The sequence below is a fragment of the Genypterus blacodes genome, unplaced genomic scaffold (assembly GCF_046128005.1).
Source record: "Genypterus blacodes isolate CSIRO-AG114 ecotype Tasmania unplaced genomic scaffold, CSIRO-AGI_Gbla_v1 ptg000064l_1, whole genome shotgun sequence".
Lineage (NCBI taxonomy): Eukaryota > Metazoa > Chordata > Actinopteri > Ophidiiformes > Ophidiidae > Genypterus > Genypterus blacodes.
Window position 1 is genome coordinate 2,362,411 of NW_027466876.1, and position 25,794 is coordinate 2,388,204.

The window sequence follows — 25,794 nt, forward strand, 5'->3', positions numbered from 1 at the left end:
CACAAACACTCGCTATCTCATTATAGAAGATGAGATTGTCTTGACAACCAAAGTGCTTAAACAGCCGGCAGATACATTTAGCTGATTCTCCCGCAGTATTTAGTTTGTATGAACCAACGATTTGTGACTCAGCGATCATTTAACTGAAATAATATCTAAGACAATCGAATATGGCTGCACAATTCTGCTCATGAGTAGCTCGCTGTGTGACGTCATCGACTACTCGCCCTGGCCCCGCCCCCTGGGTCCTCCACCGCACCGCTAGCCGGTAACTAAGGAGATCGTGTTATGTTTACTTCAAAGATGTCCTCCCTGCTAGTTTGGAGCCGCTCAACACTATGATAATAATGTAGAAATTGGCTGTATATATCCGCTTCAGTAACATCGTTCCCTGTACGGGTCTGTCGACGAGTCGCAAACATGCAGCTGAAGCACCTGAAGACACTTTTAACGCCACAGGTATGTTTGTTGTCTTAGCTTAGCTAACGTTAGCTTCAACATCTTCAACGCAACATAGTCTGACTAGAATGATCCCATGTATAAGTGAAGATCTCGATTTATAGCACAAAGCTTTCACCATTACTGCTACTTTACTTGCTAAATCCCTAATCTTTGAAAATGCTTTACGTTTAAGAGCGGAAAGCAAGTGGATTTGGCTAAGAAGTTAATAGTTTAACCTGTGTGTTAGTTATTCTGTTTGGCTTTAAAGTAATAACGCCACGGTTGCAGTCACAATTCGTATGTAAGAGTAATTATTGTTCACCTTAAAACTGAATGTAACATTGAGTACGCGCCCCGTTTTTGTCACTAGCACAGCGAGCGGAATGTTTGGCTAGTTAGCATGGGGGCTAATAAAAGTCGAAGTACATATTTGTTAAACCTTTTATACATGTTTTAAAACGTTCAGACAGAATGCAGTTGTGATTGAATATGATGTGGAAAATAAGCGAACTATTAAGCAGCACTATTTGAATGTATCACACACACCCCTGAGCGGCTAACATGGTTCCTGTGTCAATCAGCAGGTGTCAGTTGATGGCAGTTCCTCACTCTCGGCTCTTTACTTGTCTTGTTTTGGCAGGAGAGTGCTGTCAAAGTGACGTGCATGGCCTGGGCACCAAATCACACCAAGTTCGCCGTTTGCACAGTGGACAGAGTGGTGCTGCTGTATGACGAGCAAGGAGAGAGGAGGGACAAGTTCTCCACCAAGCCCCTGGACCCCAAGGTAAGAGAAGAAAACAACCATCTTCACTGTAATCAACACCACTGACCGCACTGGATGTCCTTACACAAGGAAAACTGAGCAGCCTCCATTATCTGTCATGAAATTTGAATATATTTCCAGAAAACGAACCTTATACAATCTTATTTTTTCAGTATGGCAAACACAGCTATGTTGTAAACGACCTGGCCTTCTCCCCGGACTCCACTAAGATCGCCATCGGCCAATCGGACAACATCATCTTTGTCTACAGAATAGGAGAAGATTGGTACTGACTCTTTATTTCCTTTTGATATGTTTCATTTCGGTGTGTGTGTGTGTGTGTGTGTCCCTCTCTCTGTGTCTCTCTCTGTGTCTCTCTGTGTGTGTGTGTGTGTGTGCGCGTGTGTTTGCGTGCACCCAGACTGACAGTTTTATCTTCTCTCCCAGGGGCGATAAGAAAGCCATTTGCAACAAATTTGTTCAGACGGTAAGTAGAGATGAAGAGTAACAAATTGATAGATGAAGGATGATAATGATGAATGATAGATGGAAATGATTTACAGTTTGGTGCATTTTTCAGAAACATTGATGTTTACAGCATTTAATCATTCAGTCCCACATTCTGCTATTAATAGAACAACAAATGTTCATTTCAAAGATCATTGGCAAGGTCGAGTAGCACACTGTTTACATCGCCCATCTAAGCCTGAAAGGTTATCTAAGATGTATTATAATTATCATAAACATGTGTCAAAAGGTCTTATAGTTGTGTTAGATGAGAGTCCTACGTTTGACCTTTACCCAGTAGGAAGGAAAATCTTTGTAATGCAGATCTATCAATCCTCAACGCCCTGATGATCCCATTTTCTTTCCCATATACGCAGAGTGCTGTGACTTGCTTGCTTTGGCCTGCGGAGAATTCTATTGTCTATGGATTAGCTGATGGCAAGGTAAGTCACCAATCTGTACCTGCTGCTACCAAAGAAACACATCCCACACTTTAAATACATTTAAATGAAATGAGCTTCTCCTTTTCCGTATGCAGGTTCGACTCGCCAATACTCAGACCAACAAGTCATCAAACATCTATGACGTAGACTACGTTGTCTCCCTGGCATCTAAGTGAGTCTTTTTTAGTCAGTATTTGTTTGTTTTCATGCTTTTTTGTCTCAACACTTTGTTGTCATCTCAGGTAGGCAATCACATTAACCCTTTGTTTCGCTGAATGTATATTTGTAACATGGTGTGTGTGCTTTGTCAGTGTTTCAGGTAAAGGCATTCTGTCTGGCCATGCTGATGGGACGGTGGTGCGTTACTTCTTCGATGATGAAGGCTCGGGGGAGTCTCAGGTACTCACATCATCACATACACAACCTGATAGCCTTGGTACATTATGTATCATATAGGTGCAAAACAAGCATCCATGTACACCTCCCAGCATCTTCTATATTCTAATTATTTTATTCTTTTCTTTTACCTGCCCAACACACACACATACACACCCTCTGATTCAGGGTAAGCTGCTGGTGCACCCATGCCCACCCTATGCCCTGGCTTGGGGTGCAAACAGCATCATGGTGGGCGGCTGTGATAAGAAGGTGGTGGCCTATGGCAGAGAGGGTCAACTCCTGCAAACCTTTGACTACAGCCGCGATCGAACAGAGAAGGAGTTCACCACAGCAACTACAAGTCCCAGCGGGCAGTCGGTGGTGTTCGGCAGCTATGACCGGTCAGTATATAATAATAATACAAATAATTTGGATCCAGTTGCACTTTTCTTAAATGACAGCAGAGGGCAGTCATCTCTTTGCAGATCAGTGATGTACACACATTGTCAGTTGGACAAGAAAGCCGAAAAGTGGTTAGATAATTGTCTTTATTGTGTCAAGATGATTTGTTTAGCTTTCTTTACTGATATTTTATCCAGGTTGCGGGTGTTTAACTGGGCTCCGAGGAGGGGCATGTGGGATGAAGCCAAACCTAAAGAGATTCCTAACATCTACACCGTCACCAGTTTGGCCTGGAAGAAAGACGGATCTCGCCTCTGTGCTGTAAATACACCCTCTGATCAAATACCTCAATCAACTACAGTTTGCTGGGGCACATGACACTATCATCACTCTGTCTATGTGTGTGTGTTTGTTTGACAGGGGACTCTGTGTGGAGGAGTGGAGCTTTTTGATTGCTGCCTGAGGAGGACCATCTATAAGAACAAATTTGAGATGACATATGTTGGCCTGAGCCAGGTAGTCTGCTATACGCCTAATGATGCTTCCCATTTGCTGTTTTCCATTGTCATTTCTTATTTGGTCATTTTACTGATCCATCTCCACCTTACTTCCCTCTTCCTCCTCACACAGGTGATAGTGAAGAACCTTTCCACAGGAACAAGGGTGATTCTCAAGTCCTACTATGGTTACGAGATTGAAGAAGTGAAGATCATGGGCAAGGATCGCTACCTGGTGGCTCATACCTCTGATACGCTTCTGCTGGGAGACATGCAGAGGAATAAACTTAGTGAGGTAGGAAGGACTTTGCTCGTAAAAGTATTCTGTTTATGTGTAGCTGTTATTCGTTTTGACACCAAAGACAAAGTCTGTTGCCTGTGTTTTAGGTGCCGTGGCCTGGTTCTGGGGGAAATGAAAAGTTCTTCTTTGAAAATGAAACAGTAGGTACTTCAGCGGCAACAAACACTTTAGTGGGAGTGCTGCCTATTTTCTCTTTTGTTGGTTTTTTGCCTTTACTTGAGATTCATAACAAGAGAATGATATTCAGTATATGAGGAACATTCCCATTCTACACAGTTACACAGCATGTGTCTCAGACTGCTCCTCCACCAGCTTACACCACATGATTCTGCTTCTGTTGAGTACGACTTTGTTTATTTTCTTACTGTATTTCATGTTTTTCAGGTGTGCATGATTTTTAATGCTGGGGAACTGAGCCTGGTGGAATATAATAACAATGAGATCCTGGGCTCAGTCCGGACTGAATTTATGAACCCTCACCTCATCAGGTAGGTGGGAGAATTGCATATCCTTATACATACATATAGAAATCTGTGTTGAGAATACTTCTGGTTTGAAATGACACCATATCTTTGATTATTGATATTATTGTTGTACATGTAAGCCATTACACTGTGGATGTTAGATGGACAAAAGGCCAACATTAAAACAATACAGTACAATAATCAAAGGGCTTTGTTGCCATGCAGCTGCTCATCACAAAAGTCCCACATTTACCTAATTTATAGATAATTTATAGATTTCCTTTCTCCAAAATATAAGTAATTTAATACTTTTAAGTAATATCTAAACATTAATGAAATACGTATTGCATTTAAAGCAGCATCTGTTTGCTACTTGTAGAATGATCATTAAAGCTCTACAACTAAACTACTTTGGAAAACATCAGAAAAGTTGGATTAATTAAGGAAATGAACATAAACCAAAAAAGAAAAGAAATTAGACTAACCTTAAACAGTTAATACTTAAGTAACTCAATGGCTGAGATGCGTACACATGCATCTGGAATGTGTCCTCGCACATAAAGCTATTCCCTGACCACTGGATTTGGCCTGACTTCATATTAGCTGTGTGTTTCCATCATTGTCCCCTAGATGGAGATACTGAGCTATGCAGGATCCCCAGATTGTGAGTTAGCAAGGCTGCACAGAGGCTGAACGTCCCTCTGTCAGTGAGAAACAAACCCCTTGATTAGAGATGAGCCCTGGTGTTTTCAGCCTGCTAGTCAGCACAGAGTCACACTAATGTATCCAGCCCTGTCTAAGTGTCAGGAGTGGAGATCCGCCTGTGACTGACTAATAGCAGCGAGCTGTTGAGGCGAGCAGGTTTTCAGAGAACCCTGACTGCTCCTCGCCTCTGGCTGAACACTATCGCGCCACAACACAATGATCATGGTCATCTTGGGATCTGATGTATGTTGACAGGAATGCAAAGAAGAATATGTCGAGCTCTTGAGACAGTTCAGCTGATGGGAATTGTTCAAAACTGAAGTGAAGAACTTCTGACAAAGCTTTTGGTCCTCTATCAATGTGGAGGGAGAGGAGGAGAGACCCATGTGTCCTTTTCCGTCCAAAAACTGTGGCAGTAGAACTCACCAGGCTAAAAGTCTGGTTTGAAACAAGATTCTGTCTCTTCTTCTTCTGAGGAATAAACACCAGATACAAATAGACCCAACAAATTAAGAAGACACGCAGAGACATTTCACCAGTCAATTGTTTATGTTTCTCGCAAAATTATTGAAATGATGCTGTCATCAATTAATGAATGGAACAATTCAGTAACAAAACTGAGAAAAGGGCATTTTGATAAGGCTGAAGTGGTCAAAAGTATTTCACTGAGCAACAGAAATTATATGTGGGAAAAATTCCATTATTTTCCAAGTTCTATGTAGGTAATTTCACCAATATTAATGGCTGAACTCAAAATGGTTTACCAGTATTACTTTAGACAAAAGAATGTGCTGGTTTGTGGTTTAAAGCCTTGGTGTGTTTTTGTGACTAGTGTCCGCCTGAACGAGAGGAAGCAGAGAGGAGCTGAAGACAACAAGAAGCTGGCATATCTGATTGACTTAAAGACCATCGCTATTGGTAAGAGCACTGCTGTTCTCTATAGGTGTGGTGATAAAATTGTTGATTGCTGACTTTATTTAAGGCCCATGCTGGTGTTTAGGTCTCGTTCCAGCCCATTAACTACAAATTGCCTTTGCTGTTACTTTTTTTTTGGTTTTGCTGAGACTGGTCTTTAGAATCCAATCAGTCTGAAAAGTTTATTTTCCAAAATGATAAAAAGTTAAGCAGGGGAACCTCAAGTGAAATGTTGAAAGACTTGTTTCAGCTCAGAATATTGGTGCGCTTAAGTAACACTTTTACACACGCTGGCACAAAATTTTATACCTTCACTGCTCAGCTAATCTGTCTGCTATCTCCCCCCTACCCCCACCCCCGACATCACCCCCCAGTGGATTTGTCCGGAAGCTACAGTCTGGGAACCATCAGTCACGACTCCAAAATTGACTGGCTGGAGCTCAACGAAACAGGACGCAAATTGCTGTTCAGGGACAAGAAGTTGCGGGTGAGAATGAAACCTCAGCACCCTGAGGGATTGAAGGAATGGCAACAGGGGGAGAGAAAGAGGCCTAGAGGCACTAAGAAAGGGAGGGCAAATACTAGATAAGATGGTGATTAATAAAGTGCTAGCTAGGCGATTACACTTGTAATTCTGTTTGAGATATTGTTATTTGTGATGGCAGGATTTCAGGCTGCAATCTTTAAGTCTTCCCACTTAAAAGTTCATCTATTTCACCTTCACTTGCTGATTATCCAGGATTGTTTTGACTTTGTTATGAATTTGAGTCCTTGACGGGAGCCAGCAGTATGTTGCTTCCAATTATACGTGGCTGTATGTGCATTAAATATGACTTGTTGTCCGACAACTTCATGGACACTGGGGCAGTTGTAGCTGTTTCTATCCCCCTAAACACACCATGTATTTCTGCGTAGAGTCAACACGGTCTTAAAAAACAATGTTTTCAGGCAGTGTGCACACCAGTACGGCAGCAAGAGAGAGTAGAAGTGGATCTATAAGTGGAGATATTGCGCATTAATGGATTGCCAAGGTTTCAAAACAGATCAATAAATAAGGATGTAGGAATTTGGGATCGTCCTATAATATTATTGATCTACTTTTCCTGAAAGTAATCTTCCTTTTACACTCATAAGTACTTATTCTCACTGGTTCGGTCTGCAAATCGAAAAACTCGGAGTTTGCCTAGTGTTCTTCTTTACTTTTCTGGAATTACAAAAAAAGGGTTGTTTAATCAGAAACAATATGATAAAAGATATTCTGCTCATGATGAAAATATTCAGCTTTTCCATCAATCACTGAAAAGCATCATTCTGTCATGCGCTCTCCCTGCATAAGCCCCTCTCTCAGCCTGTGCCATCGCCTTTTCTTGGTAATACCATATTACCACCGAAACAACCTGAAATCAACCGGAGAAACACACTTAAATTGTATCCCCCCCACTGCAGATATGGAACATGTACTGTAGGTATGAATGTTGTTCCTAGTTTGCACTTGGAAGTGCTGACATTCACAGCTGTGTGCAGCCACGAGAATGGCATGCTGTCAGTTGTTGCCCCGGGCGAATGAAACAGTTTGATGTTTCAGCCCTTAGGCACCGACAAGGAGAACTCTGGTAATTGGGAATCCCTTGGTGGCGTCTAACTTTTGGCTGTAGTTTGGCTGTGCTTTGCTTGTATACAGATGGTGAAATAATTACCTGCACCTGTGGCTTGACAGAATTTCAGTCGAACACCTGGCCCATTTGTCAAATGTTGTGTCACTGAAGATCAAAGTAACAATAGCGGTAGTACTAATTGACTGTCTCTCTGTCTCTCGTTCCTTCTCCAGCTCCATCTGTATGACATAGAGAGTGCCACAAAGAACACACTGCTCAATTTCTGCTCCTATGTCCAGTGGGTGCCTGACAGTGACGTAGTAGTTGCTCAAACCAGGGGAAGTCTCTGTATTTGGTACAGTATCGACAGCCCCGAGAGCATCACCATGTTCCCAATCAAGGTGAGACTTTGAGTGGTTCTATAGAATATATTTAAATACTAAAATGTTCATCGAATTCCAAAATAGTCTACTATACTGTTTAAACTTGCCTATGCCTCTCTTCCTCAGGGAGACATTGTGGACCTAGGGAGAGCTGATGGAAAGACAGATGTACTTGTGACAGAGGGTGTCAACACTGTAACGTACACACTGGATGAAGGCCTCATTGAGTTTGGAACTGCTGTTGATGATGGGGATTATGACAGGTACGTGTAGGTGGCATAGTATGATGGATGTAATGCAGTTTGGCTGATTACATCTTTAATGTCAAGTTTCATCTATCAATCTGTCTGTGTTCTTGTCGCCTTTCACTCTCAATTTGCACTTACAAGTCTGAGGAGTAGTCTTTATATTTTCTTATACCGAGCTCATTCTGGCAGATAACATCATAACAGTATATTTTTTCTAGGGGAACCTGATGCTTTAATCTCATCCATTCATTCACAGTTGCTCACAACTTCTTAAGTAAGCAGATAAAAACTCACAATCAACATTTTTCTCCACAAAAAAAACTTCAATTTAGGTGTTTTGAGCAATGTCAGTATCTGTGCGAATCAAACCTCTCAACCCATGTTTGCTCCCTGGTAAACGCTTCTTTTCATGCCAGGTGCAAAGCAAAGCAAAGCCCTTCCTCTTGGTTTGGACTCATCCTCATCTAATCACTTCCCCTTTCCTAAAGCGCCTTTCAATGGCCAACCCAGGTACTGCTATAGATTTACAGAACTCTACAAATCTCTGCAAATAGACAATCTCCCGTTTCAAACAAATCATCATAATCATTATCTCCATCCTATGATTAAGTACCTCTTGTTCAGCTGGGAGATGTTAAGCCTTTCAGTGTGTCCATATGTCCAAGGAACTGAATCGTGCCTATTTCTAAGATTAAAGTGAGTCCAGAAGAAGCTGCTCCCCTGCAAATGTTGGGGGGGAGCAATCCACTTTTCAGTCTCAACAGAGAAGCTTTTGAGAAATTTGTATTTTTCCTGTGTCATTCAGTAACTGCATTGTTAAAGAATGCTGAAATGTGTGTGTTTGTGTGTGTGTTTTGTAGAGCCACAGCATTCCTCGAGACTCTGGAGATGTCGCCAGAGACTGAAGCAATGTGGAAGACGCTCAGCAAGCTGGTTGTAGAGGCACGCCAGCTGCACATTGCTGAAAGGTGAATTCACACACACACACACACACACACACACACACACACACACACACACACACACACACACACACACACACACACACACACACACACACACACACACATACTCTTCACTCTTTCCATTTTTAATTTCTGTCTCTTTTCAGATTTGCATTCTCAGTTATCAATAATGCACCCACTGTTCATTATGCATCAAATTTAGTTGCATATGTCATGAAATCGGGAGAGGGAACTGTTTTGTGGGTAATATTAATGAAGGAGGTAAGTAGGGGAGAATCAGACAGAAGGAGCTCTCAACTTTTTTTCATGCATTGTTCATTAATGAAGTGCAACTGTTCAGACAGACTCAGTAATAAAGTAGCTGCATGTTAAATCACATTTTCACTGAATCCTCAGAAGCTAATCCCAAAGCTTTTATACACTATATGTCACCTTGCTAAGTATTATCACCTGTTCCTTCCAATTTATATGTGTTGCTTACAACTGGGTATTCTACTGTTTCTATTTTCCCCATCTCTCTCTCCCTCTCCCTCCTCCCCACCCTCCTTGTGAAGGTGTTTTGCTGCCTTGGGGGATGTCTCAACTGTTCATTTCCTCCATCAAACAAACGACATTGCCGACAAGATATCAGAGGAAACGGTGTGTTTCTGATGAATCTCCACTCTGATACAGTTTATAGTTTATAGATGTTTTTGATGCTGATATTGACAACAGTATGTCTGCTAATGTGTCAATATTTGAATGCGCAGTAACACTACCTAAGAGGGCAGTCAGTTTTGACAAGAGGCACGTTGAGCTCAGTGTGTCAGGTGTTCTTTCTGCGTTAGACCGCTAGATCAACAGTGTTCTGTGCACAGATTGTACGTCCTGTGGTTATGTGACAGTAACTTGTGCATTTATCGACGCTAAGCAGATCAAGCTACTAAACCCACAAGAAAAGAATACTCTGAATCATAATTTGTGACGAACAAAGTGACTAACTTTGTCACAGCTTTGTCACAAATTCTATCACAAATGACCTAACTCTCCTAAAATTGCACCTGTGTTCTTGTATTATCACAACAACACAGTAAAGTCCATGTTTGTCTGTATTTGTCTGTGGTTGTATTTGTTGACCAGGGAGGAGATGGGACAGTGTTCTTCCAAGTCCAAGCCCGTTTGGCCTTGCTAGATAAGAACTTTAAACTGGCGGAGATGCACTACGTGGAGCAGGTTAGTGAGCATTGTATCGCAAATCAAACATTCTGTAAGTTACATTGTGCTCACCAATTGAATCACTGACCGGATGATATTCCCACATAGATAAAGGGTTACATGATAATGGTGAAAGTTATAGGTACCTCTGTATTGATGTGTTTGTCACATAAGACACAAAAAAGATTAGCCAATCACTATATTCATTAATATTTTGATGTCCAATTTTCATTACAGAATGCAATCGATGAGGCAATAGAGATCTACCAAGAGCTTCACATGTGGGACGACTGCATTGCTGTAGCTGAAGCCAAGGTAATAATGACCTTACCGGGGAGAGTCAAGGCAGTTTATCACGTTTAAATTAAACTTTATTTATCCCCAAAGGACACATAACTAGGACAAAATAGAACACAGACACTGTAGCAATGGTCAATAAGTTAAATCACTCGTCGTTCTGTACAAAGTTGCTTTTCCGTGTTGCAGGCATTTAGCCGCTGTTTTCTTAGTGAGACTTTTCACACTAATAGGAAGACACCAAACAGACCTGAGCCCTTCTAAAGCCTGTAAATGTTCAGATTTGCGTCTGTGTCAATATCTTGATTGGACCTGACAGGCCGTAAATTAGTCCTAATTGCTTTAGAAACTCATGAGGCATCTTAGGTCTTAACTTCCTGTTAAAGTCGATGGTCCGTGGTTGACACAGAGTTTGAAAGATTGATCCGACAGCCATAACCACTGCTGTCCGTGAAAATGTCTCCATAGGAATGAATGATAGGAATGAAAAGGTGGAATACTTATGAAGTGAAAGGGAACTCGGGGAAAGTCAAATTAACTTGCGCTTGTTACTTCAACTTTTCCAATGTACAGGCGGTAACTGTGATTGATTTAATCCTATTTAATTCATGTAAACATCACCTTCCCCCCTCACAAAATAATTCAAGGGCCACCCTGAGCTGGACGGCCTGCGTGGGAACTATTACCAGTGGTTAATGGTGACAAATCAGGAAGAGAAGGCCGGTGAAGTGAAGGAGAACCAGGGAGATTACCAAGGCGCCATCAACCTCTACCTGAAGGCCGGGCTTCCCGCTAAGGCCGCCCGCCTGGCCATCAGCCGGCCGGAGATCACCAACAACAGTGACACTGTGAGCCGTATCGCTGCGAGTCTCATTAAAGGAGAGTTCTATGAGAGGGTGAGGGACTCTGTTCAGTCTATGGGCCATAAAATACATCCTAAATCATTCCATTTCTTGAGTATATGTTTTTCTTGGCTGATTTATGGCTTCATTTGTTTGCTTTTCACTGAAGCTTGTGATTGCCTATTTTCTGTTTTGGGGGGTGCACAGCCTTATCTTTTATAAGATAACCATTACAAAGAAGCCAAAAACAATTAATTGCTTCGCTAAAGGTGGGAAGATTCACTGTGATATCAATGGCTGGCACAAATGGTCCTGTTGTGTGCGTTTGCCACAGTAAATTAATGTATCTAACTCTTCTGTCCAGGCAGGGGACCTTTATGAGAAGATCAGAAACAACCAGAAAGCTTTGGAGTGCTACCGTAGAGGGAGTGCCTTCACCAAAGGTAAATCAACGGAGGGATAGTAAGCATGAATATAACTGTTTTAACCTTCAGTAGACTTGATGACAACAACAATTGTATGTTTACAGTATTTTGAGAAATATGCATTACTTCTGATTTCAGATAAAAAAAATTCAAAGTGACGTGTCAAACATGAGAACAGCTGGAATTTGTTGTTAAGTGCATCGACCCGGTAGATATCCAGATATAGCATTTCTGTTTCCTGTTTCCTTTAGCGGTGGAACTGGCTCGTCTCGCCTTCCCTGCCGAGGTGGTGAAACTGGAGGAGGCCTGGGGAGACTATCTAGTCCAGCAAAAACAGATGGATGCTGCCATCAACCACTTTATTGAGGCTGGGTATGTAGTTTAGGGGACTGATGCAGAATGAAGAAATGAACATAATGTAGCTGTAATAAAGCAAAGATCCGAGAGAGGGGATGATGGTAGAGTTGGACCGATATGCGGTTATATATTCTGCCATCTGCCAGCTTTTTTATCCCTTTTTCTTCAAAGTTGGTCCTTTTAAGTGACATACTTTGAGCATTAAACTTATAGACTTCAATTGGATTCAGGTGGGCTTTCAAAGGCTTTCAACGGACAACTGTCATTACAATTTTGTTGCCTGTCAATTCTTTCTCTGCGTATTACCATTAACATTAATAAGACTAACACACACACGCACACACATATATATGCTGACATACTCTCCTCTCTTGACCCCTTTCTAGATGCTCCATTAAAGCCATAGAGGCGGCCGTTGGAGCTCGGCAATGGAAGAAAGCTGTCCACATCCTGGAGTTGCAGGAGGATTCATCAGCAGGGAAATACTATGTGAAGATCGCTCAGCATTATGCCTCTGTGAAAGACTATGAGGTGAGAGAGGAGCAGGGTTGTAGAGAGGGAGGTGAAGAGTAGGCATACATATGCATGGCCAACTGTATAACTTGTGTTTTGGCACAGTTTCATTCACTGGGAAACAGCAGATGTTTCTAGATTACAGATCATCAGCTGATCTGAATATTATTGGACATACTGCCGGGCTGTTGACTTTATGTTTTACATTTTGTGCAATTCAACTTATTTATGGAATTCATTGACTAGTCAACAGGATGAAGCTTTAATGTTGCAGGAGTTTCTAAGTGTATGTAAACAGTAAGGTCAACCAGAAAGGTAGACAAGGCTCAGTTCATTTGTTCATATGCAGTGATTTAAACATGTGCACAAATGCCAGACACACACACTTTACTTCCTACATACATGAATTTCAGCCAATGTGATAGCACAGGAAGTATACGGTTGTACAGACTGTGACCATGTGATATTCAGATTGTGTTTATCTTGTGTGTTTGAATGGCCTGTAGGTGGCAGAGCAACTGTTTGTGAAAGGAGGCCACATTAAAGATGCCATCGACATGTACACCACAGCAGGATGCTGGGAGGACGCTTATAAGGTTTGTGCTGACTACTGACACACACACACACACACACACACACACACACACACACACACACACACACACACACACACACACACACACACACACACACACACACACACACACACACACACATACAGTATATGTAATGTATGGACAGACCAGAAACTTAACATCACACATTACACACATTTAGCTTTGATTGTGTTTTTGTTTCCAGTTGGCAGTGAAGTGTATGACGGGGGAAGAGGTTTCAGCTCTGTACATCAGCAAAGCTCAAGAACTGGAGATAGATGGGAAGCTCAAGGAGGCTGAAAGGTAAAGTGAGAAAAGAGCGACAGTATACGACTCCCATGACTCTGGCTATAATTCAGACTAGTCACTACATGGTGTCATTTAAAGTGACTGAAGAAAGAAACAATGGAGATGACATGTTTCAGGAGTAAATTACTCATCCCCAAATGAACCGTTCAAGGCATTTTAGAACCCATTGTTGTGTCTCAATGGATGGATTTCTGTAGCTGAGAACCTTAATTTTCAACACTCACTCACAAACACACACGCATGGACACCAGACGCACGCACGCACACGCACAAACTGTTATCAATTATAAAAATGAGGGGCAATAACAATAAGGATGGTTGTTGACGTAGTAATTCCAGAACCTGGTTTGAATTGACTTTCTGCGGAACACAAGTTGATTAATGCAAGATGTTACAACACATCTCAGTTCTATGTGTGTGTGTGCATGTGTGTGCGTGTGTGTGCTTGTGTGTGCTTGTGTGTGCTCGTGTGTGCTCGTGTGTGCGCGTGCGTGTGTGTGTGTGTGTGTGTGTGTGTGTGTGTTTCACACAGGCTGTTTGCAACAGTGTCACAGCCAGACCTCGCCATCACCATGTATAAGAAGAATCGGATGTTTGATGATGTCATTCGTTTGGTGGCCAAACACCACCCCAGCCTGCTGGCAGAGACTCACCACCACCTGGCCAAGGTACACCTGGCCAAGTTTGAGCTGCAACAGAGACAGCAATCATTTTGGTTTCAGATCTCCAAAATAGGACCTCATCAGAAGGCAGAGACTCACTTTATCTGTGCATGTTTTTTCTTATTTATATTATTTAAATCCAGATTCCCGATTCCTGCATGACTCATCATTGGCTCTGACTTAGATTTTAATTGCATTCACCATGGCTTATAACCCCTTTGGTCAGGTCATGGTTGCTTTGTAGTCATTATTGTCCATATCTTTCCACAAAGAAAATGCATGCTGACAACAAATTTGGTTAATGCTCTATTCTTATTCTAAATGAGCGCCTGTGTTTTCTAATTTATATGCTCATAATAAAACATTCTTCCAAAACATTTATATATATTTATTCCTTCCTCTTTCCGCACAGCTATTCAGTACTGAATAGTGATGTACCTGATGCCTGCTGTGTGTTTTGTAGGAGCTGGAGGCTGAATCCAGGTTCTCAGAGGCAGAGTACCACTTCATGGAGGCTGAAGAGTGGAAGGCTGCAGTCCACATGTACAGAGTCAATAACATGTGGGAGGATGCATACCGGGTACGTAAGGTCATATTGTTTTGTGTTGGTTTTATACCGTCTATGCCAGAACACTTTTGAGCAAAAATAACACGTAGGTTAGTGTTGAGGTTGCATCCTTTAAACACCAGATACCTTCATATTTTCATGCCATGGATTTCTGTAATTATTGTGTTAAGTCAACATAGACATTTCATTGCACTCATGCGACTTAAGATTTATTTATTTCTTATAGTCTGTATATACATTTTTTATTCTGTTGTATAGTGTGGTCTGCACTTTTATTCCATTTTCTTTAATGCTTAGTACTTTGCACAAATTGCACACAATTCAAATTTCAATATGCTGCTGTTGTTGCTGCTACATCACAACGAATTTCAATGTACAGTATGACCCTGTGTTGTACTGTGCAAATGACGAATAAACTTAAAACATATAATGCTGGTTCATAAATAACTGAATTAACCAGGACTCATATTTCCATTTATTTTGTTGGGTAATGGGTCATCTCATCTGTCAAACCTCTTTTGTAGATAATGTATCGACAGTTTTTAACTTGTCTGGCATTCGATTACATCATAGTTTCATACACTCAGTGATCTTGGGTAAACCGCTGCCACAAACATGGTTAGGGTAAAAAGTGCAACCATTGTGCTCACTATCCTGTTATTCTGTTTGTGTGTGTGTGCGTCAGGTGGCTAAGATCCAAGGAGGCCCTGTTGCCCAGAAGCAGGTGGCTTACCTGTGGGCAAGGAGCCTAGGAGGAGACGCTGCTGTCAAGCTGCTCAACAAGTTTGGCCTCCTGGAATATGCTGTGGAATTTGCTGCAGACAACTTGTGAGAAACATCACAACAAATAACTTAGACAGACTTAAGATTCTGAGTTATCCAGGCGATGCAATATTGTAAAGTAATAAGGCTGTGCCCAGTCTTGCTTTGTAGTTGACCAATCATCTTAAAAGAATATTCTACTGTCTGGTGTTGTATTTGTTTGCAGATATCATAATCCTAATTTAAGCCATTTGTGGTTGAATCTTTTTCGTTCAAGAATCCCTGCAAATGTTGGCATGTCCTCTTATCGCATTACAGAATAAAGAATCCACTTTTGTTGGAAATGGTTAAAAGTCAAAAGTAATATAACTTCTATTTTCAGTAATCTATGCAGCAATTGTGCAGTAGGTCAATCTTTTTTTTTTTGCTCGATATGATTTCCTTCCTTTCCTTGTGCAGCTCCTTCGACTTTGCCTTTGACCTGGCCCGTCTCTCATGTAAACAGAAGATTCCTGACATTCACTTTAAACATGCCCTTCACTTGGAAGATCAGGTGGGTCTGTCACATTCTTACATGTGTTTTATATCTACTTCTTCTCAATGCTCCTGTCACTCATAATGGTCTCCTTTGTCTGAGAACCCACATGTTAGTTATATAGTTCTGACCGTGAATTCTGCCACATTTACTTTTTTCCAGGGAAAGTTTGCTGAGGCAGAGGTTGAGTTCATCAAAGCAGGAAAGCCCAAGGAGGCTGTGCTTATGTGAGTGGAAGAGACGTGATTATTGTAAACCACAGCAGCATACAAACAGTTTAGCTGTGCATTATTACATATAAGTTGGGTGACACATCAGGCAGAAATTGAATTTTTAATTAAACTCAGTAATAACAGTGTTCATTCCTGTTAGTGATTTCCATTGTGTTGGTACAGGATATGACTTTAATGGTGACCTTGCAGTTTTATCTCATTACAACTTATCATGTTCCAGACAGCCAGAAAGTTTATTTAATTTCCCTACTCTATTAAAACTAACTTGATAATCATGTTCATCCCTCACGGTTCTTCTTCTAGTTTCTTAGCTATCTATATCTTCATTACCAAACACAGAACTCTAAGAGATAAGATATAATAAGAGATTATTAATGAAAATATACACGATAAATGTTTGAGAAAATTGCTTTTTGTGTGCATGCTTATGTGTTTACATGTTCTATTCTAGGTATGTCCACAACACAGACTGGGACAGTGCACAGCGGGTGGCTGAGGGCCACGATCCAGAGAGCGTCTCTGAGGTTCTGGTCGGCCAAGCCAAGTTCTGCTTTGAACAGAAAAATTTCCAGCAGGCGGAGGCTTTCCTGCTCCGCGCCCAGAGACCCGAACTGGCTGTTAAATACTACAAGGTAATTTGTGGCGGCGAAATAAATCCAATTAAAGTGATATTTGGAAATAATAAATATGATCACAAATAGTGTTGATTGTATTGTTGCATTTAGTTTAGTCACATACATCTGAAATGGCTTATCAAACTGAATGTGTTGATCAATGTCTGTGTGTGTCAGGATGTGGAGATGTGGACCGATGCCATGCGAATCTGTAAGGAGTACCTCCCCGGCAAACTCTCCCTGCTCCAAGAAGAGTACGAGAAGGAGAGCGCCAAAAAGGGAGTTCAGTGAGTCTTTAGCTTTTCGCCATTTCTCTATTTTTAGTCCATCCATTTTCAGCTTTGGTCCTGGTGTGTGAAACATCCTAAGAACACAGGATAAAAATGGTACTAAATAGAAAGCAAAAGAAGGTGCCAGGAAACATGATGAAATAAACATGATTTGACTATATATTAGACATGCAAGAGAGAGAAAGAGAGGGAAGGGTCTTGCAAAGTCGAGCGCTTTTCCTGGTCACTGTGTCTCTCTATGTCTCCACCCTCCTCACCCATGTTCAAAACCGCTGTGAGCTTTTGCTTGATCTAAAGCTCATTCAGCAATAAATAAAATAATAAAATAGTAGTCTTGGCAACACAGGCAGTAATTATTGTAGCATTATCGACCTTTATGAACTTAACTTATAATCATAGATAAGATACAATATTTGTGGGAAGGTGAATATTATATTGGGAATCCCTTTGAATAACAGAATTAAACCCCAATATCGACCAAAAACATTTTACAAGCAGTACCATTACACCAGCAGTATAATCTAGTCTCAGAATCAGTTTGATGCTTCATTAAAACACGGCAACAGCTTTTTCCTCCCCAAATTGAAACACCCAACAAGGCCGAGCTCATTAATCAGAAAACCGGCAGCAGGAAGCTCCAGATCTCCGCTCTTTTCTCCTTCTTCTCCGTTTTTTAATGAGGTGTAGGAGGAAACATCAAAAGGGAACGATAGACAAGAACGAGGGAAAGCTGGGAATTAAAAAAACAGTAAATTATTCCCTCTTAGTGTTCAGTTCAAATGCACTGCAGCCTCTTTCTTAGAGGCATCTAAAAGCCTTGGTTGAATTTTATTTTGTTAACAGACTTTAGCTCGAGTCTGAATATGGCTTTAATATCACTGATGGGTAAGCTAAAAGGATATTTTTGTACATTATTCCAACTTGTTCCCTGCAGTCATAGCATCAGATGGTTCTTAAATCAGCTGAAGCCAAAATCAGACTGTTTACCCCGCTTTGAGAGTCGGTGTTATCAAACCAAACCGGGAACTGTCCTGTAAAATAGTACTTAATGTATTTTTGACCATATGTTACAGCCATAACACACAGACATACATGCATAACATAATATTTCCAGTTTGATGGGTGCCTCCTTTCATGCTTTTGTGTTTGCTTGTGCGCCCAGGGGCGTGGAGGGCCTGCTGGAACAGGCCAAAAAATGGGAGCAGCTGGGGGACTATTCCCGGGCCGTAGAGTCTTACCTGAAAGTGAAGGACGACCCCAACACAGCCCTGCTGGAGAAATGCTGGTTGAAGGTAAACGCTGCAGCTGAATCAACTCTTGACTGCCTGGCATCTTCACACCAGGTTACTGAGGTGTGAGCACACTGTTTTCCACTTAGGTCTCTCACCAGAGTTGGCATTTAAAAAGAATGCAAGTGCCCGGGGGAACATAGGGTTACAAATTAAGAGAAAACTAGAGGAAATTACCAAAAGAGAAGAGGAAAAGACATGTCTACTTCACTTCTGGTAGAGTTAGTTTTTATAGTTGGTGTTTATGTGTGTGTTTCCAGGCAGCAGAGCTGTCCACGAAGTTCCTTAGTCGAGAACGAGCCGTGGAGGTGATCCAGGTGGTGGGACCACGACTCTCACAGCTCAAGAAATACAATGCAGTGGGTGAACTCGCACACACACCATGCATGGATTCACACACACCCTTGATTTTACCCGATCAAATACAAATTCTCTTATTTTCATCTTTTGTTCTAAACAATACTGGTGAAAGCCTTCACAGTGCACTCTACATAAAAACACTCCAAACAGAGCGAGATGTTTTCTGTTCATGTAATCTGAAAGCTTTCGAGCAAATTGAATGTGTCACCCTCCTGTTTTCAGTCTCGTCATTCCTCAAACGTTCTCTCCCGTTGTGTCTACCCTTGCAATGATCCAGGCCGCAGAGCTTTTCCTCGCCCTGGACCTCATTAAGGAGGCTATTGACGTGTTTATTGTGGGCGAAGAGTGGAATAAAGCGAAGAGAGTCGCCAAGGAACTGGAGCCAAGGTTTTTACACACACAAGCACACACACAGACTCTTTTATTTTGTACACAAACATCATCAGGTATGGGTTTTTGGTTTAAATCTTTAGATTACTGTACGTTAGAAATAATGTTTCAAATACTTTCCCATTCATATAAGTATACAACTTTGAAGAATTTGTTCAGTTTCACTACAGCATGGGGTTTTTGAGTGGGATAGAATGGATACAAGGAATTGGCAGCAATTTAGAATAATTGAAGTACTTTATACTGCTTTCACCCATAGCTCATGTACTTTTTCTGGGCAGGTATGAGGAATACGTTCACAAGAAATACAAAGACCATCTCAAAAACCAAGGCAAAGTGGAATCTGTAAGTAGCTGTGAAGATCCACGTTGTCACATTTCTGTGTTTTCTAGTATTCCCATGATTTCATGTCTGAGTAATACATCCTTGGATTTGTCCCACTAAATTAACATCTGTGTTTGTGTATGTTTGTGTGTAGCTAGTGGGTGTAGATGTCATGGCAGCTTTGGACATGTATGCAGAGAGAGGACAGTGGGACAAATGTCTGGAAACAGCGTCTAAACAGGTACATAATGCATGACAACAATAACGATCTGTTCTCCTTTCTCACACTGAACGGTAATGTGGAGTTTTTCTGTCCTGCTGGTTGTAGTGGGGAATTCTAAAGTTTGAATGAGTGAAGCAGCATGAATTAAAAGTTCATTCTGTCTTTGCTACTGCCTCTGGTAACAAGCAACAAGGGGGTGATGTTTGGAAACTAGGACGATACTGCTTATGCTGTACTCTGAGGTATGCTGGATCCTTCTCAGGGGTTTTAAAAAGTCTTTATTTTTGTCAGAATTTTAAGATCCTGCACAAGTACGTCGCTCTGTATGCCACACACCTCATCAAGGAAGGAGACACAGTGAAGGCCCTGCAGCTCTATGTACAGCATGGGGCTCCACCTAATCCGCAGGTACGTACATACACACACACTTTCAAGTCCCCATGTCATGTAGAATTGGGTGGACACTGCCAGATAACCTGCATGTAAACCATCATTATCATAGGTTGTCCTAATACTAACCCCTACCTAATACACACACCTTTTATCTCTACTCTCTTCGTCTCTTTTCGCTCAGAACTTCAACATCTACAAGCGTCTGTTCGTGGACCAGATTAACCTGCCTGGGACCGAGGGACCGCAGTCTTACCGCATGTGGGCCGACCTCCGCAACTTTCTGCTGCAGCTGGTGAAGCAAATTATCCTCAAATTACATGTGAATAATGTCAAATAATTGTGCATGATTGCCTTCATTGAGTGTGTGTGTGTGTTTGTGTGTGATTTCAGTGTGAGAACGTGTCAAAGTCTGCTGAGGGCAACTCGCCAGTTCACAAGGAGTTTGAACTGATGCTGCTGATTGCTCACTACTACGCCACGAGATCTGCAGCTAATGGGGTTGAGCAGCTGGTACGTGCACGCGCACACACACACACACACACACACACACACACACACACACACACACACACACACACACACACACACTCTGTCGACATCCTAACTACATATATAACATATGAGGAGAGTTCCAAAACACAGGGGGCCTAGTTGTCCTCACACAGAGCCTTGGGTGTCTCTGGAACGTCGTAAGTAATAATCACTGAGCTCAAATCAAGGCAGTTGGAGGAATTTTATTACTTCCAGCAGAAATATTAAATCCTAGCTCATTTCCATTCTGGGTAGGGGTCAGAATTCATGAAGCTACCCTTGCAAAGTGTTCTTGTGAAGTGACATCCAAGTTGAGTTGGTATCTGGATTCCTTATTCTACTGGTTTTCATTTCACAAATAATACCATCAGTTGATCGGATTCAGATAAATGTTTGGGGAGTTACACGTTATGCTCTATCATTATGTTACTATTGAAATTAACATGCATAGAAATACAGTGCATATATCAGCCTAAGGATTTCAATAATAATAAAAGGCAAGAAGAGCAGACAAGGAAAGATTGTACGTTTGATCCTTGAGTTTTTTCATATATATACATTTTTTCAAGACAGGGAGTGGTTGGTGTAGAGTGCATGTGTTTATCTGACTGCTTTCCATCTGCTGTTTTTTTGCAACTGGTTTTCAGGCCAGTCTGGCAGCCAAACTGTCCGTGTCTCTCCTGCGTCACACTGAGGTGGTCCCAGCTGACAAAGCGTTCTACGAGGCCGGCGTTGCCTGCAGGGTGGGTACACAAACAGGAAGCAGGCACAACTGCACTGTGCGCCACGCTCAAGTTTAGATTTGCCACTTCACTGATTCAATTTCTGCAGAGGAATGGAGAGGAAAGGAAATTCAAAGAGTAGACGAGTGCTAGATTATATCTGCTTTTGCTCATTCTGGCAGGCGATTGGCTGGGAGAACATGGCTTTCATCTTCCTCAACCACCTCCTGGATCTGTGTGATGTGAGTGAACTAAGAGCTCATCTCTAAAAGAAGGAATTTTTATGCTCCACTATATAGAGTTGTATATAACTGTGTGTGTGTGTGTGTGTGTGTGTGTGTGTGTGTGTGTGTGTGTGTGTGTGTGTGTGTGTGTGTGTGTGTGTGTGTGTGTGTGTGTGTGTGTGTGTGTGTGTGTGTGTGTGTGTGTGTGTGTGTGTGTGTGTGTGTGTGTGTGTGTGTGTGTGTGTGTCTTGCCAGGTCATTGAGGGTAACCTGGATTCACTGGACCACTCAGACTTTGTGGACACCGACATTCCCTTTGACATTCCAGTTCCCACCAAACACAGTGTCACAGTAAGACGATACCTTTGCAAACACACACACACACACACACACCTTTTCACAACGCACAAGTGGTGGAAGAGATGCTCAAATACTTAACTTTCTATGCTTTTTATGACTTTTTCAAGCCTTTTTTATAGCATATTATTGCTGAAAGTATGCGTTTCAAGCGAGTCCTTAAATAAATGCATAAATAAGTGCAGTATAAGTGGAATGTAGCTCAGAATTGAACCTCATAAGTGAACAGTACTGGAGTAAACATACTTAGTTCCTTTCCACCTAAGCAGCACCCACACGGTGATGAGAGAGATAAATGCAGCCAATATAGGTGTTGTGTTACAAATCAAATCTGTTCCAATTGGTGCCTTTCATCTCGGATGTCATAAAAATAAGAAATGGAGCTCATAGCAGCTTTCAGCTTCAGATATAATATCAAGTCATTACACAGCTGATCTCCTTCATCGCCATCTTCACTCTCTCTCATACTGCAGCACCCTGTGTTCAGCCCACTTTACCCAGCGGGAATGTATCTGTAGGACATTGAAGGTTCCAAAAAATTCCCCAAACTATGATGCCGCTGCTTTAGATTTGGATCCAGATACAAGAATTTGTTTCACTTTCTTTAACGTAGTAAGATCACCCTGTTTTGCGGATTTCTTTTAAATGAAAGGCACAAATAAAACATTTTGTACAAGGGTTAGATTACGGTTCTAGGTGAATACAGTGTCCTGACCGTACGTGTGTATGTGTCAGGACACCCAAAGAGAGCAGATCCGTGATTGGGTGCTCACGGTGTCCATGGACCGCCGCTTGGAACAGGTTCTGCCGAGTGACGAGAGGAACTCGTATGAAGCTTCGCTGCTTGCTGCCAATACTGGCATCTGCTCCCTGCCCTGCATCCTGACCGGTAATACATACACAACACACACAACACACACACACACACAATTATAGTATATCCCTTACTGGAGGTCCTTCGTCCTCCAGGCTACCCTGTGCTGAGGAATAAGATTGAGTTCGCTTCAGTGGAAAAGGCAGCTATTAAGGACGACTGGAACAAATTCGTTGTGACTACAAAGGTGAGAATTTACTAAATGAATCAAGTACTGTCTTCACAGTAAAGTACAAATACAAAACATATTACATATTCAAATATTTCCACATTGAAACAATCACCTTAACTTCTATTCTAATATCTTCTAGTGGTGCCTTGTGTGCCTCCTTGTCTGTTCAGCTTGCCTCACGGTTGGATTTTGTGTGTGTCCCTCTCCTCCTTCAGACCACTCACAGTCCAGAGTGTCAGGACGTCCTGGAGTTCATCAGAGGGTGGTGTGGTGGACTGCCCACCTCTGGCTTCTCCTTCCACTGACACACGCACACAACTCTACAGCCTTCCTCTGTCTTCTCAGTTTATTACTCATTCCATCTTCACCTCAAGTTTTGACATATTAATCCATCTGTCCATGCCCTTTTTTCTCTTTTCTCCCTTTTTTATTTTTTGAAGTGGTTATGAGTGAATTTATTAGGAAATGTGTTGTGTTGGTGATGCACATTTTCACACTCCAATCCTTTTAAGACACTAAATATTAGTAGTGTGAATCTAAATGGACCAGTTTTCCTTCAGTAACTCGTACTGTTTGATGACTATTTTGAGATCACCATCATCGGCAGACCTGGGCGACAGGATACACAAAATGCTATTTTTGGCGTTAAACAGCCTCCGACTGGTCAGTTGATCCCCAGGTGTCACCATGGAAACACATTCCTCTGCTCCAATGCGTTGTCTCGTTCATCCGCCCGTGTCATCCCTCACACTCCACAATGACGGATAGAAGAAGGATTTTCTCTCAGGATGGCAGCGCTGAATAAAAGCCAAAGGTTTCCATCAGGCGATACTCAATACTTAACTTAACTTAACTGCTATTTCATCTGGACTCTCTGAGTTATGTGTTTGGGCATTCCAAAAGCCGATATCCCTGGCAATGCCTTGATTCGTTTCAAATAGAATGTATTTTCTTTATTAAAGTTAATCATTTTGAAGCATATCAAGTGTTGTTTTTAATTCACAATTGTGTGTTTCTCATCCAATATCAACAACTACGTACCCAGTAAGTAGTTTATTCCCTTTATCTAATTACTTCCCCTGTTTACTCTGCTCACATTCTTTGTGTTTATTTTCAAGGCCTTGTTGGTTGATGACAGAGAAAAGGTCAAGGACTCAAAATGGCTCACGCAACAAGTAAGTGTGGAAGAATGTTCTAGAATCTTGTGATATCAGATTGAATAAGCTGAACAATTCTCTTCTTGATTGTAGTGCAGTGTAGTGATCTGCTTGGGGCTTCCAGTGGGTTAGGCTTTGTAGACACATCAAGGTTTCAATCACCATTTTAAGGCAAATATAGGATGAATAAAAGTAAAATTACAAGAATGCTAAAACCTGAAGTATGTCCATTTATCAGAGATCAAAATACGAATATATAGGATGTATGAGCCATAACATCCACTTCTAAATTTGAGAGGATTTGAGGATTAATTGGAGTGCACAGATTTGACTCATTTCAGGACATCAATTTCCCTAAACTGATGGGTATAAATAAAGTATGCGTAAGGTTGGATTGGTACTTTGAGGAACTGATTTGTGGTTTGAGGGCTTGAAGGAACGCACTGTGGCTGTACTATTTAACACAAGAGGCTGAACACAGCAGATATTGGCTTTATTAGGTCCATTAGGTAGATGAACTTCATTAGACAGGTTATTAGCTTCATTACGTTCATGAGGTTCATCAGATGAATTAGACTGTGTAGCTGCATTATGTAAATTAGCTACATTAGGTGGATTAAATCCCCAAGATTGGATGGTGTTCATTATGGATTTGATATTTTAGTGCCACAGGGTGGAAAAGGTTCATTAAATTGGTTAGATTCATTAGTTTCATTAGGTACGTTTGTTTCTGTGGGCAGACTAAGCAAAGTAAATAGATTAGGTGCTTATCTTCAAGAGGTTTGTCAAGTAGAGCATGATGTTGGTAAGCTGCAGTGGGTATATTGTGATGTTAGGTTACAGCAAATCCAAGAGGCAAATCCAATATATATAAGGTACACATCGGAGCTCAAGTAGTACTACGGTTTTAAGCACAAAATTTACTTTAAAATGGTAAAATGAATCTCCAATTTGCATTACAACCTGGGAACATGCATTGCATTTGCGGATTGTTTTTAGCTTTTATACTTAGATCAAAGAAAGGCCTCCATCATTGTGTTCTACACACAATTACATACATTGAATCAGACTAGGACAGTGTGTACTTTAGGTAGAAATGTTCATTCACAGAAATGTCGGTATCAACAGATTTTGTAGGTTGTGCTTTGATTTAGTTTATTTTAATCAAAGTTATGCCTTAAAATCTTGTTCCTGATTAATTTTCTAAATCATCAATGAATCCTTATTTAATATAAAGAATAAAAAAAGATTTATTCCGCTTTCCACAGCTCTGATTTTCTATCCTCACTTCATTCTTATGCTGAACCAAACATTATTAAATAACGGCAGCATATAGCATAGACAGAATAAGAAACAGGAAATAAATGACTCATTACTTTATTAAATTCAGTTATTATTGTACATTTAGTCACAGAGAGCAAAAACAGATAAAATGCAACCGTGAGAAAGTGCAAGGAAAACAATCAAGAAAAATTCAATTACCATCCACATAGCCGTAAAAGATTATCCTGTAATCCATAACTACAGTTTTACTAATTATTCCAGATTTCCCCCATAATCAAGCAAATGATTCT

General features: G+C 41.3%; 1 protein-coding gene across 1 annotated transcript; it reads left to right on the top strand.

The window, feature by feature from the left end:
- Positions 1 to 296: 296 nt before the first annotated feature.
- ift172 (intraflagellar transport 172) lies at positions 297 to 24,019 on the top strand. Its single transcript, XM_076155138.1, has 48 exons — positions 297 to 459; positions 1,082 to 1,225; positions 1,378 to 1,490; positions 1,652 to 1,691; positions 2,089 to 2,154; positions 2,250 to 2,326; positions 2,466 to 2,553; positions 2,719 to 2,933; positions 3,132 to 3,255; positions 3,355 to 3,450; positions 3,565 to 3,726; positions 3,819 to 3,872; positions 4,117 to 4,220; positions 5,734 to 5,819; positions 6,191 to 6,303; positions 7,645 to 7,812; positions 7,921 to 8,057; positions 8,903 to 9,010; positions 9,562 to 9,646; positions 10,127 to 10,219; positions 10,439 to 10,516; positions 11,146 to 11,394; positions 11,705 to 11,783; positions 12,017 to 12,137; positions 12,509 to 12,653; positions 13,142 to 13,231; positions 13,437 to 13,534; positions 14,073 to 14,208; positions 14,666 to 14,782; positions 15,456 to 15,598; positions 15,992 to 16,085; positions 16,230 to 16,294; positions 16,752 to 16,932; positions 17,092 to 17,201; positions 18,367 to 18,496; positions 18,754 to 18,852; positions 19,131 to 19,240; positions 19,525 to 19,588; positions 19,722 to 19,808; positions 20,082 to 20,198; positions 20,365 to 20,475; positions 20,574 to 20,693; positions 21,362 to 21,457; positions 21,619 to 21,678; positions 21,916 to 22,011; positions 22,753 to 22,906; positions 22,987 to 23,078; positions 23,279 to 24,019. Exons 1-48 carry the CDS (start codon positions 421 to 423, stop codon positions 23,366 to 23,368), a joined length of 5,244 nt encoding a protein of 1,747 aa, XP_076011253.1. The 5' UTR covers positions 297 to 420; the 3' UTR covers positions 23,369 to 24,019.
- The last annotated feature ends 1,775 nt before the right edge of the window (positions 24,020 to 25,794 follow it).